General features: G+C 51.2%; 1 protein-coding gene across 1 annotated transcript; it reads left to right on the top strand.

Annotated features, from left to right (window-relative positions):
- The first annotated feature begins 8,222 nt into the window (after positions 1-8,222).
- Ccnd3 (cyclin D3) lies at positions 8,223-14,286 on the top strand. The gene is made up of 5 exons (XM_051204631.1): positions 8,223-8,620; positions 9,480-9,695; positions 12,065-12,224; positions 12,643-12,779; positions 13,163-14,286. Exons 1-5 carry the CDS (start codon positions 8,423-8,425, stop codon positions 13,328-13,330), a joined length of 879 nt encoding a protein of 292 aa, XP_051060588.1. The 5' UTR covers positions 8,223-8,422; the 3' UTR covers positions 13,331-14,286.
- The last annotated feature ends 977 nt before the right edge of the window (positions 14,287-15,263 follow it).

The raw sequence follows: 15,263 nt of genomic DNA, 5'->3' as shown, positions 1-15,263 counted from the left end.
TAGAGAAGTCGCCCCTCTTGATATTCTCTGAGTTGGTGATTACACCTTTCTTAAATGCTTGTGAGACTGCCTGTTTGCTGCTGAAGGCTAGCCCAATGTGCAGGTGAAGGCTAGCCCGGTGAATCAAACTTTTACTTGAAGAGAAAGTGGTTTAAAAATAAGGAAGAGGCATTACTCCACTCATCACAGGAAGTCCAGAGGCAGCCTCAGGACTGCTCAGTCAGGAGCTCAACAATGACACCCAGGAGGGAGATCCATTCTGGTAATCTACTAGGCCCCATTATTCACTGCAAGATGGCAGAGATTCCCCCAGCATCGCAGCCCAGTGGTTAGGAATGTAGCGCTGCGGTAGCATTTATCTGTGACCTCTCTGCTGAAGCAAGAGCATTGGCAGCCCAGGGTACATAGTGAGTACCTGGTAAGTCAGAGCACACAGCAGAATCCTGTCTGAAAAAGGTACAAACAAGACAAAAAAGTGGGCCATGCATAAATGTGGCCTGATTGCTACAGTGCTTACCTATTTGCCTAGCATGTGAGAAGCCCCAGGTTCCATCCCTAGCAATACATAAACTGGCAATGACCTACTATTCCTGCACCGGGGAGGCAAAGGCAGAAGGAGCAGAGGTTCCAGGCTGGGTCAAGTTTAAGTCTAGCCTGAGCTACATGATACCTTGCCTCAAAAGAAAAAGAAGTTCAAGGTTATCCTCAACTATCCACCAAGTTAGAGGCCAGGTTGGGCTCCATGGGATGCTATCTGAAGAAAAAAGGGCAAGCCAGGCGGCTCAGTGAGATTGCTCAGCAGTGGGAAGCACTTACTGGACAAGCTTAACGACCTAGGTTTGAGCTGGGTGTGGTGACGCCTTTAATCCCAGCACTCTGGAGGCAGAGGCAGGCGGACCTCTGTGAGGTCGAGGCCAGCCTGGTCTACAAAGTGAGTTCTGGGACAGCCAGGGTTGCTACACAGAGATTCCCTGTCTCAAACAAAAGACCTGGATTTGATTCCTGGAACTCACAGTGGAAGAAGAGGCACACCAGAAAATGTCCTCAGGTGTAAACACACACACACACACACACACACACACACACACACCAAATGTAATTTGAAAATTTAATTGAGCATAGTAGTTCATGCCTTAATCCCAGCACTCAGGAGTCAAAGACAGGTAGACCTTTGTTAATTTGAGGCCAGCCTGGTCTACCTAGTGAGTTCTAGGAGATCCAGGGCTACATAGTAAGGCCTTGTCTATAAATAAGTAAATAAAGTAAATAAATCATAACACCATATAATGGGGCCTGTAATATGGCCAGCAAGCAAAGACTCTTGCTGCCAAGCCTGGTGACCCGAACCTACGTAATAAAAAAAAAAAAAAAAAAAGAGAGAACTAATTCTCTCATGCTGTCCACTGACTCCTACATATGCTGTAGTATGCACATGCATGTCAGAATACACATACATTTAAAATAAAACATAACCGTTTTAACATGGAGGTAGGTAGGAGGCCCTGGGTTAGTCCCCAGCACTGACTGAACTGGTCACAGTGGCATGTGCCTGTAATCCTAGAATTCAGGACATAGGGTCAAGGGGGATCAGAGGTTCTTGGGCATCTTCATCTACAAAGTGAGTACGTGGCTGGCCTGGACTATAGGAGACACTGTCTGAAATACACCTATGGGTATAGATATCTTTGCTTTACAGCGGGCACATGGTAGTACATACCTGTAACCCCAGCCCTGGGAGGGCAGAGGCAGGGTGGCCATAGGCTTGAGACCAAATGTGTTCACAGTGAGTCTAAGCAGGTAGACCTTGCCTTAGAAGCATGAACAAAAAGACAACACCAGTTTTTATTTATTTGAGACACAGTCTTTCACTAAAACTAAAGCTTGTTGTTTAGACTAGGCTAACTAGCCAGGAAGCCCCACCTGTCCTGAATTCTACCCCATCTTTGCCATGCTGGGGTTATAGACACCTGCAACTGTGCCCAGCGTTTATGTGGGCTAATCAGATCTTCCTGATTTCCAAACAAGTGCTCTTAGCCACTGACCCCAGGCTAGAATTAGTTTGTAGTCATTCTTTCTTTCTTCTCTTTTGTTTATCTCAAGTCAGGGTCTTACTATAAATAGCTCTGGGTGTCCTGAACTCACAAGATAGATCAGGCTATCCTGGAACTCACAGAGATCTGCCTGCCTCTGCCTCCTGAGTGCTGGGATTAAAGGCGTGTGTCACTATACCCAACCTTCCTTTCTTCTTCAAATTACATTTTATCTATTCATTGTACTCTCCCTCCCTCTCTCTCTCTCTCTCTCTCTCTCTCTCTCTCTCTCTGTGTGTGTGTGTGTGTGTGTGTGTGTGTGAACACTCGGGGACCCTGGGGATTGAACTCAAATGGTCAGTTATTGTATTAAGTGTCTTTACTTCCAGAGTCATATCACTAGCTCCAGAGTTTCTTGATCAATAGGGAAGCCTGCCTGGAGGCTGGATGATAGTCTTTGTCATTTAAGATTGGGGTGGGAAGAAACATTCCTGTGTGGTTTTGTCTTGTTCTTTTAATATTATGTTACATGGTACATTGTGTGTGTATGTCCTAAGAACAATATAGGCGTAGTTTGTTTACTTATCTTTTGAGACAGGGTCTCACTATGTATTCCTGGGTGGCCTGGAACTCACTCTATACCCTCTTCTGTTTTTGGAGTGCTGAGATTAAAGTCATGCACTACCATGACTGGCCAGAATGTATTTTTTTTTTAATTAGCAAAAATATCAGTATTACCAAAAGCTTCTGGAGTATTGCCTCTTTGTAATTCTAGAGTCGTTTTGCTATGAAAATCTCCAAAGTATCTGTCATTGAACTTTGTCCATAGCCATTCCAATCCCTCAACCTCCACCCTGCCTTCCTCCCAAGATTTCCATGTTTTCTTATCTTCTGTCTTTCCCTCCCTCCCTTTGAGATAGGGTTTCATGTAGTCCAGTCCGGCTTCAAGCTCACTAATTAGCTGAGTGTTCATGTGCTCATGGAAGCCAGAAACATTGGATCCCCATGAAGCTTGGTCCTGAGAACCAAACTTTGGTCCACAAGAACTCTTTGTTGTTTGTTTGTTTTGAGACAGGGTTTTTCTGTGTAGCCCTGGCTGTCCTGGAACTGCAGACCAGGCTGGCCTGGAACTCAGAGATCCACCTGCCTCTGCCTCCTGAGTGCCGGGATTAAAGTTGCCTTTGTTTTTAAAGGCTCAGTAACTATTTTTGTTTAATGGATTATTCTAGCTCATGTTGGCTGGGAATTCTATAGCCCAGGTTGTCCTTGAACTTTGGGAGATTCTCCTAGTAGGATTTTATGTCTGTGCCCAGCTTATGGCATAGTGTTTATTTCTCAATTAAAAAAAAAACTCTATTTTTATTTTATGCATAGGAATGTTTTGCCTGTATGTATCTATGTGTATCACATGCATGCCAGGTGCCTGTGGACACTAGAAGACAGCATTAGATCTCCTAGAACTAAGATCACAGATGGCCATACAGGTGCTGGGAATTAACCTGGGACCTCTGGAATAGCAGCCAGCGCTTTTAACCACTGAGCTATCTTTTCAGCCCCCCCCCCCATTTCTCAATTGTAATTAACGTTTGTAAAAACAGTTATAGAAATGGGCCATAAGGAACACATGTTCTTCCATACAGGAAGTCCTGGGTTCAGTTCTAGCCGCTAGTATTTGTTGATGGTTGTAAATATCCGTGAACAAGTTTGACTTTTAAGTACCATAATCACAACTAACTTTTTTTTTTCTTCCTGTGGGTCTGTGGATTGATCCTAGGGACCTTATAAATTCTGGGTAAGTGCTTTACCCCTGAGCTAAACCAGCTCAGAGAAGGGAAACTTTAGAAAGAAAGAGAGGGAAAAGGAGAGAGGGAGAGAGAGAGGAGAGAAGGAGGGAGGGAGAGAGAGAGAGGAGAGAAGGAGGGAGGGAGAGAGAGAAGGAGGGAGGGAGAGAGAGAATTGTTATTACAGAAACAACTTTTTTTTTTTTTTTTTTTTTTTTTTTTTTTTTTTGTTTTTGAGAGGAATTAAGAGGACAGGCTACTGTCCTTGAACTTGCTGGCCTTGAACTCGCAGCAATCCTCCTGCCTCAGACTCGGTAAGAGCTAGGATTATAGGTGTGGGCCACCACAGTTAGTCTAGTAACTACTGCCTTTGCATGTTCACTTCACCCCAGTTGTCTGCAAGATACTTTCGGCCCTTTGGTCTTCAAAGCACCCCTGTAGGGTAGGGACCAGAGTTACCACCCACCCGGAGGAAAAGAGGAGCGCATGGAGGAGGACAGTCTTGCCTCTGAGTCCCGGGTGTGGACCCAGATTTTGAACTGAGTGCAGCCTTTGTCCCCTTCCTGTTTGGGGTGGTGTCCCCTCATCGGCTTGTCTCTCTCCTCATCAGTTCAGTGATCTGAAGCTACTGAGATGATTGGCCTCACCTGTCATCTGGTTGCCCCTTCTGGGTCTCAAATGGAGACATTCCGGTGATAAAGAGGCGTGGGGGTGTGAGGAGGAAGGAGCCATGGTGTCCCTCTTCCTTGGGGCTTTGCCTCTGGCCTGTGACATTTCATTCCAGTTCTCCACTAATTTGCCATTTCATTGAGTAACTTTTTGTAATTGGATGCACCTGGCCCGGAGCTCCTCCATTTACCCCCCCCCCCCCGGTCATCTGCCATCTACCTTCTTATCTTTTCTCTTTGTGAGACAAGCTCTCCTGTAGCCCAGGATAGGTTTGAATTTGGATCTTCCTGCTTCTGCCTCCAGAGTGTTGAGATTACCAGTGTGTGGCATTACGCCCCGGTTTACCCTGTCTTTTCTTCCTTTCTGGGTTAAGGGATCAACAAGGGATAAATCAATACACACCCTTGGGACGGCACAGGAGACCTGGGGATGAGGTGGGCAAGAACTGGGGATGGGGAGGTGCTCTCCAGCTTCGACTGCTAAGCGCCCGCCGACCTTCCTAATTAAAAATGTTTAACTTTTTCTTTCCCTTCCTTCCCTTTCCCAGATTCTTAAGCACGTTTGCCCTGGCACTCTGGGATTGCTCCTTGTTTTATTTCTTTTGGCTTTGTTTTCTGATTTCTCCCACCCCATTTCTACAGTTGCTTACAGATCTTCTCCATTGCTGATGCTAACTCAAAAGGCATGGCTTTCTCTCTTCAGTCCATCTCCCTCTTCCTGGCAGCTACCTTCCTTGTTTTTGTTTTTCAAACAATGTTCCTCAAGCTTGAAATTAAAAAGAAGCTTGGGGGGGGGGGTTAGAGATGTAGCTCAGTGGTGCACTGTACCTACACTGGTACAGTGCAAACTCCCGGCTTTGAACCCCAGTGTCTCTCTCTCCCTGTCTCCCTCCTGCCCCCAACCCTGCTGCAAGGGCATGAGCTCAGGAGCAGACTGGACGGCAGCCTGCCTCCATCACTTGATAGCTATGCTACCTTCCCTGGTTATTTTGTCACTCAGTCTGAGTATTAGCACCCAGCCCTGGCTGAAAGGGGCAAAATAGCCAGGCACTGGTGGTGTGTTTGGTTCTGGAACATAGTACATGGACCCCTTACCGTGGTTGGTGTTTTCAGGGAGGTGGTGAATCCAGAGGACAGGCAGCCACACAGGACTTTGTCTTTGCCCTTAAGGACAGGAAGTTTGGTGTGCATGCCTGTAATCCCAGAATTTGAATGGAGCAGGCAGTAGGACTGTTGCAAGCTGGAGGCTATTCTGCTCTTCATAGGTCAGAGCTAGATAGCAAGACCCTATCTCAAAAAGCTAACAGGGGCATGCAATTGGAAGGTAACGACAGATCAAATCCAGCGTTGATTATATAGTAAATTCAAAGTCAGCCAGGGTTACCTATGACCCTGTCTCAAAAAAGTGTCCACTTACCAGTTGTTTTTTTTAATTATTTACTTATTTACTTATTTTTAAAATTTTGTGTGCATTGGTGTTTTGTATTTGTCTGTATGAGGCTGTCAGATTTTAGCGTTACAGACAGTCGTGAGCTGCCATGTGGGTGCTGGGAATGAGCCTAGGTCCTCTGGAAGAGCAGCCCATGCCCCTAACTGCTGAGCCTCTCTCCAGCCCCCACTTCCCAGTTTTTTTAAGTGTACAGTTGGTAATATAAGCATGGTGGTACACACTTGGGAAACGGAGACAAGGAGCTGGAAAGTTCAAGGTCAGTGTGGGGCTATACGTACAGTCAGACAAGGAAACCACTCAACAAAGAGATGACCTTCAGTGAGCTAATCCCATAGTGCCTCATTAGGGTGGATTCTGAGCCCTTGCTGGGTGCCCAGCAGGAAGATGGCCTCCTGCGTATCCATTGTCCTCCCTCAGGGATCAATCCCTGTCTTCTCTCTTCCCCTCCTTTTCTCTCTCCCTTCTCCTTTTCTTCTATTTTTGAGAGTCTCACTGTATAGCTCTGGCTGGCCTAGAAATCTCTACTTGGACCAGGATGGCTTTGAACTCACAGAAATAGACCCGCCTCTGTCTCCAAAGTGCTGGGATTAAAGGTGTGCACCACCACACCACACCCCTGCCTTTTATTAAGTTCTCTCTCTCTCTCTCTCTCTCTCTCTCTCTCTCTCTCTCTCTCTCTCTCTCTCTCTCTCTCTCTCTCTCTCTCCTTCTTCTTGAGTCTTCCAGGCTCTGGCCGGCCTGGAATTGTCCACAGACCTCCTCGGCATGTGCTGTCATGTCCAACTCTGCAATATGATGATTTTTTGTTTGTTTGTTTGTTTTTGTTTTTTGCCTTTGTTGTTGTTCAGAGACAGGGTCTCATTCTAGTCCAGGCTGGTCTGAAAATTTTATTGTAGTTTTCGCAACCTTTGAAGTCCTTTGTAGCCCTGGCTCTCCTGGAACTCATAGGTCAGGTTGGCCTCAAACTCAAGAGCTGTGCCTGCTTCTGTCTCCTGAGTGCTGGGATTACAGTTGTTTGCCATCACTGACCAGTGACCTTGAATTTCTGATCCTCCTGTTTCCACCTCCCAAGTGCTGGACTTACAGGTGTGGTGTAGGACACCATTCCTGGTTCTACAGTGCTGGTGATTGAACCCTGAGACTTGAGCATGCTAAGCAGGCACTCTACGAACTGGATGTATCCTCAGCTTCTCCCCCCCCCTTTCTCCCACTCCCTCTGTCTCCCCCTATCTGGCTCTGTGTGGGGGTGGGGAGGGCAGTCTCATCAAACCCAGGCTGGTCTGAAGTGTCTGTGTACTGAATCCTGCCACCATTTTAATGCTTCTGGAATCACAGGCTTGCACCATCACATTCGGCTCCATTTGGCTTTTTGTTGTTGCTGTTCCTTGAGACGGGGTTTCTCTGGGTGTCTTGGCTGTCCTGGAACTCACACTGTAGACCCACCTGGTCTGTAACTCAGAGATCTGCCTGCCTCTGTAGTGCTGGGATTGAAGTGTTGATTTCGATCAACACTGCTTACACTTCAATTGTTTCACAAATCTGCAAACAATGCAGTGCCTCATTCAGCAGACCTGAGAAACTGCCTTTGTTCTTACATTTTTCATTTATTATTTGTGTGTGTGTGTGTATGTGTGTGTGTGTCGCGGGCCTGTTGCAGCGTTAGTGTGGAAGTCAGAGGACAATTTATGGGAGTTGATTCTTTTCTTCCACCATGTGGTTCACAGGGATCACACTCTGGTTGTCAGACTTGGTGACATGACCCTTTACCTTCTGAGCCATCGAATCGGCCAGAAACTACATTTCTGCTCAGCTGCCAGATGCTGCTGCTGCTGCTGCTCAGGTCAATGGAATTCATTTAAGAAGACAAAATTCTGGGGCCAGGTTTCCCTGGACTGACAATGAGATCTCTTCAACTACTACTGTGCTTCAGTTTCATGGTCTGCAGAATAAATCCCTGGAATGCACCTTGAGGTGGGAATGACCCAGATATGCAGCTCCTAACACATTCCTTAAAGCCACGAAGTAGGGTGCAAACGTGAATGAATGAATAACTTTGGGCGACTGATTCTTTCCTGGGTGGCTAGAGTCAAGACAGGGCCCATTGATGGGGAAGAGGGCACTCTCCCAGAAAGTTCTCTCCACCCTCTTGGTCAGGAGGGCCCCGAGGGCCCGGAAGCCTGCCGAAGCCGGCGCCCAGCGAACCAATGGGGCTGTAGGGAAGGAGGGGATTATGCCCGCCAGCCCTTTCCGCCTGCGGCCCCGCCCCTTGGAACGTTGTGACGTCGGAGCATTCCACGGTTGCTACATCGTCGCGAGGGGCGGGGCGCCTGTCAGGGAAGCGGTGCGCGCGGGTGGCGGGCGGGCTGGGGCTTCTCCGTACAGTGCCAGCGCCAGCGCCAGACCCGCCCGCACCCCGCGCTCTCCCTCGTGCTCGTCGCCTCTCCAAGCACTTGCGAGCCCGCACTCCTGCTCTCGCCCGTGAGCCGTCCCAGGATGGAGTTGCTGTGTTGCGAGGGCACCCGGCACGCGCCCCGGGCCGGGCCCGACCCAAGGCTGCTGGGGGACCAGCGTGTCCTGCAGAGCTTGCTCCGCCTGGAGGAGCGCTACGTGCCGCGAGCCTCCTACTTCCAGTGCGTGCAAAAGGAGATCAAGCCGCACATGCGGAAGATGCTGGCGTACTGGATGTTGGAGGTACGGCCCGGACCGGTCCCCTCTCCTTACCCCACCCCCACCCCCGGCTCTGGGCTAATCGAAGTTGCCCCGTCGGGGCATCATGAATCCGGACCACAATCTTCAAGATGCTTTGGCGGCCCCGACTTGAGGGGCCTGGCTTTTCACACAGGCACCCTAGCCAGCTGCCTGCGTTTTGTCCCTTTCCCTTCCCCAACCCCGATCAGCTTCTTCTGTGGCTGCCAGTCACTTGGCACTGCAACTAAACTTCGCTTCAGGCCGGGAAAGAGGGCTAAGGGCCGCTGTTTGCCCTCTGGCTTCTTTCGGTGTCTCCTGCTTCCTTCCTCGCCCGGTGTTCTCGGAGAGCGTGTTTGGAAAACGCTGGGCTCGACCGCCTTCGCCCCAGAACTGGTTCCTGTGTCTGTCGCGGGGTTCTGGCGGGGGAAGCTGGTGGGGGTGGCGCGCGCTCGGTTCCGGTCCACAGGGAAATGAAAAGTGCGGGAGACCGCGGCAGGAGTTCCCTCCCTTCCCCTTGGGAGTGTGTGTGCTGTGGGTGGTAGTAATGAGGCTAAGGTCCCAATTCTCTCTAGGTGACCCTTGCGTCCCCCTTCCGCTCGCCGTGGGGGAGGGGAGTCTGGAATCCTTCGTGAGCATGGGCTCCTCTCCTTTACACCCCCACCACTCAGGGGTGGGGAGGCCAGGCAGAGGAAGTGGGGGGGTCACCTTGGGGAGGGCGCATCCTCCTCGGTTGATACTTGTCACTGTAAGTCTATCCCCTCTCTGTTTATTTTTTGCTCCACATTCCACTCTCCCTCCACCCCCGAGCTGCTAGGTTTCAGTCGGTCCCTTCCCTACCAATGACTCGCGCGCCATCCCTCAGGTGTGTGAGGAGCAGCGCTGCGAGGACGATGTCTTCCCTCTGGCCATGAACTACCTGGATCGCTACCTGTCCTGTGTCCCCACCCGAAAGGCACAGTTGCAGCTCCTCGGTACCGTCTGCCTGTTGCTGGCCTCCAAGCTGCGCGAAACCACGCCCCTGACTATTGAGAAGCTTTGCATCTATACGGACCAAGCTGTGGCTCCTTGGCAGTTGCGGGTGCGTGTGGAATCCCCTGGTTGCCCCTGCTCTCAACATACTGTCGCCCTATGTACTAGAAAAAAGGAACGCCAAGCTCACCCCCTCACTCACCAGCCCTCCCCTCGCCCCAGGCCATTATTTTGGAAAAGAAGTAGGGTGGGACAAAGGCCAAGTAGCGTGGTAGTTGTGCTTTAGTTGCAGGCTTAAAACCAAATGAACCCCCCTTCCTCTGACCATAGTGGCGTTCCCCTCCTAACTCCTCTTTACCCCGGATAGCAACAAGTCCAGCTGCCGGTCTATACAGCAGTACTTTGCCTCTGGGTTTACACAGCCACCGTGAGTTATTTATTGGCAGCAGCACACCCCCACCGGAGTGGAATGTGCTTCACGTGGGGGAGGGGGCTGCCTTGCACGAGTCTTTATCCCCGGGTGGACTTTGTGATGGAAAAGCCTCCCAGAGCTGATTAAAGCCAGGCCGATTGCGCGGGAAGGAAGTGCAGAGGTGTTTTCTTCCCTTTCCTCTTCTATTCCCAAAGACAGAGCCCCTTCCCTACCCTCCCTCCCTTCCTTGTCTTCTGAAAAGCTGCAGCAGCTGCCCTGGGTCGGTGGAAGGCTTTCTCCCTGAGAGAGAGAGACGGGGAGCTGAGCCCGGCTGCTTCGATGTGATAATGATGCTGGTCCCCTTGCCCTCCCACTCAGACCAAGGGCTTTCATAACCCTGTGGGGAGCTGCTGTCACTCCTGTGGTTTGGGAAGTGGCTCCTTGGGGCCTCTTGCTGGGAACTTGGGCTGGGCTCCTCCAGGCGGGGCAAAAATCGGTTGGGTTCTGCCCTGCCCCGGAGGAGTCTAGGGAGGAGGTGGAGGAGCTGCTTGGATCTGGAAGAGAGTCTGAACATCATCTCCCACAGGGTCTGGGGGAGAGGGTGGGTGAGCTGGCACCTCCCTCCACCTTATTCTGTGGCTGGCCAAGCCTTCCCTGACCCTGAAAGGAGTCTCTGGGCCCCATCTCCTAGGGAGGAGGGCAACAGGCAGACTAATGTGATTGGCTGGCTGGGAAGCTAGGGTACTGGGGCCCCTGACTGCCTTGAGTCGGGGAACTGGATTCCTCTCCCTGTCAAGCAGCTGATGGGAGGCCTGAGTTGGGAATCCGGGAGGCCCCACAGCTCTTTGTGATGAATCTGGTAGTTTCCAGAGCCAGGGAGCAAGATGTTTTTGAGGGATTGAGGCAGGGAGGTGGGAGACTTCCTCTTTGTGCAGAGATTAGGGTGGTCTCCATTAGAGTGTGTGAGGAGAGGTTTTCAGAATAGGCAAGTCCTTCTCCTCGAGGCCTGCGCTGAGTGGCCTGCGGTCAGAGAGTTGTGAGGGACCTCTAAGAACCCCAGCAGTCTAAACCCTTGCACAGCAGAGGCCCGAGAAAGGAGGGGAAAATTCCAACTGCACGGCACTGACCAGAAAGCCTTAGAGCCAGTGTGCTGCCGGCCATGATGTTCTGGAGGTGGGGCTGGGATCCTCACGTCTGGATATTGGGGAGGTGGCCACCTTCCCTCAGTGAGGACCCCACACATTCTGGTTGCCTCTTGCTTCCTTGGAGGCTGGATGCTATGCTATTGGTTACGGGGCAAACCTCTGCCTCACTCCTGGCTGTAGCCCAGGCTTTTTCTGTAGGCTCTTCTAAGAAGCCTGAGGCTGATACCTAGGTCGTGGGACAGAGAGGGACAGCTGTTGCTGGGGTCCTGGAAGAGGTTGGGTGGGGCTGACATTTCTACCTCATTGAGGAGTCAAACCCATGAGTTCCTTCCTGAGATAAAACAATGAAGAAATCCTCGTGTGTGCAACTCGGAAATGCAAGTCAGGCCAGGACTTGGAACCCCAGACAAATGGGCTGGGGTTGGGGCTCCTAGACTCCTACTAAGACCTCTCATTGGTTATGTAGTTTTGGGCAGGTGCTTCAAGGGTCACATGGATTCATCCTGTTTGGCTTGGTCTCCGTGTCTTGAGACAGGATCCACCCCTGATGTCCCACAGAAGGGGTGTGGGTGGGGTTGGGTAAGCTCCCCTTTGAGGAACCTCAGGAGTGGCTCATGCTCATTCTGTCTCTTTAAGAGACTTGGCTGAGATAGATGCAGGGCCAGGGAGGGATAGGCTAGTGACCGTAGACCTTGCAATTTAGTCTTTCTGCGTCAACTGATGTTGGCCTGACATTCATGGGAAGATGGGGGATGTCATGTCATTCTAGCACCCAGGAATGATAATAGATGCTCAAGAAAATGCCCTGAACTCATCATCCCAAGGTGCCAACCCCTGCGGCCAGAGGCAGAACTGCTCCTCTTCTGCCGTGTCCTTACCCCTTTGCCAGCCACTGACTCCATGCTCACGCCCTTTCCCCAGGAGTGGGAGGTGCTGGTCCTGGGGAAGCTCAAGTGGGACCTCGCTGCTGTGATTGCACACGACTTCCTGGCTCTGATTCTGCACCGCCTTTCTCTGCCCAGTGACCGTCAGGCCTTGGTCAAAAAGCATGCCCAGACCTTTTTGGCCCTCTGTGCTACAGGTGAGAGCCTTGGACATGTTTTTCCAATCTGGGAAAATCAGGATTTGAAGGCTAAGTAGTAAACCAGGAGATTGTTTCCATATTCAGACCTATTTATATGGGATCTTGGTGATCCTGGGATGGAGGTGAGGTATTGTACAATGGGAGTGACTTGCCTAAGGTCCCCGCCCTAGGGTTTTGGGCATTCTCTAGTTCCTGGCCAGGTCCAGCCTGGGTAGATGGAGACTTTGCTGTCCTCTCAGATCTCAGGTTGGGTTGGGTCAGATGCCAGCACCATGCACACGCACCAAACCCTCCCCTTGTCCCTGAGTCACCCCACCCACCACTGAAGAGTCCCAATATGCTGCATTCACGCACGCTGTAACAGGGAATAGGAAGTATATGATGGCTCTTCTCACGGCTCCTTTTCTCTTACAAGATTACACCTTTGCAATGTACCCTCCATCCATGATCGCCACAGGCAGCATTGGGGCTGCAGTTCAAGGCCTAGGAGCCAGTTCCATGTCTGCAGATGAGCTCACAGAGTTGCTGGCAGGAATTACAGGCACTGAAGTGGTAAGTCTCAGGCCCCATTCACAAAAAGCAGTGCTATCCCCCAAACCCCCAGAAGAGGGCAGCATCCAACCCACCCCAAGTCCAGTTGTACAACCTTGCTTCTGTGGCCTTCCATCTGCCTCTGGAGAGGACCGGGTGGGGTGAAGGGCACACATGTAGCTGTCCCTCTCTTGCCAGTGGCATGCTGCGCCAGGGGGTGGGGGACTTGGCGTCAGGTGCAGGGCTGCTCACACCCTTGCCACATCCTCTCGCCAGTTTCTGAGAACTGAGCCCCGATTCCTGGGCTGGGCTGTGGCCTAACCTCCCCGACTTCCCGGTGTGCAAAGGGTTCGCCTTTCCCTCCTTGTACCTGCCTGTCCCCCTGACGCTGCTGTTCTTCCTAGGACTGCCTGCGGGCCTGTCAGGAGCAGATCGAAGCTGCGCTCCGGGAGAGCCTCAGGGAAGCTGCCCAGACAGCCCCCAGCCCAGTGCCCAAAGCCCCCCGGGGCTCTAGCAGCCAGGGGCCCAGTCAGACCAGCACTCCCACAGATGTCACAGCCATCCACCTGTAGCTTGGGACAGGCCCCCTCAGCTGGCCACCAAGCAGAGGAGGGGCCACTGCCACCCCCTCCCTTCCTCTAGGAACAATCCATGCCATATTTGAAGCCCTGAGGGGGGGGAGCCTTCTTCCCCTCACAAAGCCCAAGGGGCCAGGTCCTGCCTATCCCCAAGGCTGTGCACTAAGGTGCTGGTTGGCCATGAGGGCTCTGCATGGCCAGTCAGCTCCTCCTCCTCCCCACTTGACCAGCTCAGCTGTCCTGGGCCAGGCTGGTCAGAGAAATCCAAACAGGTAAAGTCCACACACCAGCATTCCTTTTTGGGTCCCTCCTCTCTCTGGGGCTCTAATCTTCTCAGTTGCCAAAATGCCCTAGTAACCTTCCAAAGGTGTGGCCCCCTCCTAGGGCCAGTGCGTTTGGATTTGGGTCCTTCAGGCATCCTGATAGCCGTGCATGAGGGACCAAATAGATGGCTGCTGTGTACTCCACGCTCCCAGCTGCTCTTAGAGGGAACAGCCTAGGCCTTGGTCAGAGGGCCGAGAACCTACCAATTCTAGCTTTGCTTCCTGCTTAGCTTCTGTGGTTGAGGGGTCTCGAGGGGTGCTGATGGTCATTTTAATTTATTGCTTTGAATACAACTGTAAGAGGGTACAGTGAGGCCTGTACCCACAAGCGGTGGTAACCCTGGTGGTTGCTGTTCCCCTGCCCTCTGCTACCGCTTTGTGGTCCAGGAGCTGCTACAGCCTGGGATGGGGCCCTGCCTTCCTCTCCCGAGGCTCTGTGCCTCATCTTCCAGCAGAGGGCTTAAGCAGGGATGGATGCTATGGAGGACAGAGCCTGTCTGGAGAGGTCAAGCCCTATTGACACAGGTCTTTCCTTAGGCCACAAGGTTTGGGCTGGTGGCCCATTTCTATCATGCTGCCTTAATAAAAAGATTCCAGAATAAAACTGGCTTTGGCTCTTGCAATGTAGAGGTAGAGAGCATTTCTTCTTGAGTGCTTAGGCAATGTAGCCCGCTTTACCGGTGCACTTCTACAAATTACGGTGTAAGGAGTGGCCACCATACCCCGGAGGGCTCATGGGAAAACAGGGCTAGACAGTTTCAACAAAAATTTTGTTGCACTCTGGCATGGTGGCTTATTCCTGCTATCTTTGGTAGCACTCACAGGGCACAGGAAGCTGTTCTAGGCTAGCCTGTGCTACACGGCAAAGTCCTGCTTCAAAAACCACATGGGCACTGGAGCAGTGGCTTAGCGGAGAGCACGGCCTACTCCCGAGAACGAGGATTTGACCACAACCATCCATCAGTCTGGGGGTCCAATGCCATGAAGGCACAGTGCTCGCGTACATTAAAGAACATGTGATGAATGGGTAGATATGTGTCTGGAAATAATTTCTCTGGTTCCCATCTGCTGTACTGCGAAGAGGCAAACTGCTAGAGATGGCAATACTGTATGAGTCATTTGGCTTGGCTGAGCTAGGTGTACTTTTCTTGCCATTTACCTGCTGTTTCCAAGATGACCTGAAAGTATAAGCAGACCCGATTGCCTCAATAGATTGAAACTGTTTCCAGATACATAAACTGGATTGCAGCAGACACACGCTCAAAAGCAAAAGTGACATAGCACGGTGACGACTTGGCGTTGTCAGCTGTGATGCAAATGGGTGGACCATGGGCGTGCCCCCCACCTTCCCTTTTGAGATAGGGTTTCACCGTATAGCTAGTCCTGGCTTAGATCCATGCCTGTCTGCAACTAAAATTTCATACACACTTCAAGCCATTAGAAGAAGATTGTTCTTTGCTCATCAGCTATACAAACAGGCATTTGACCCTGGTTTGTTAATCTAAAGCTCTTGTTCACAAAGCAAGGAAGAAACTGGCTAGACTTTTGAGTTTGTTGGTCTCATCCCAGAGGGCTCACTCCTGCAGCAGTCTCCACTGATGGCA

The sequence above is a fragment of the Phodopus roborovskii genome, unplaced genomic scaffold, assembly GCF_943737965.1.
Source record: "Phodopus roborovskii unplaced genomic scaffold, PHOROB, whole genome shotgun sequence".
Taxonomy (NCBI): Eukaryota; Metazoa; Chordata; class Mammalia; order Rodentia; family Cricetidae; genus Phodopus; species Phodopus roborovskii.
The sequence above is the reverse complement of the archived record's forward strand: the minus strand, read 5'-3'. Positions and strand labels throughout refer to the sequence as shown.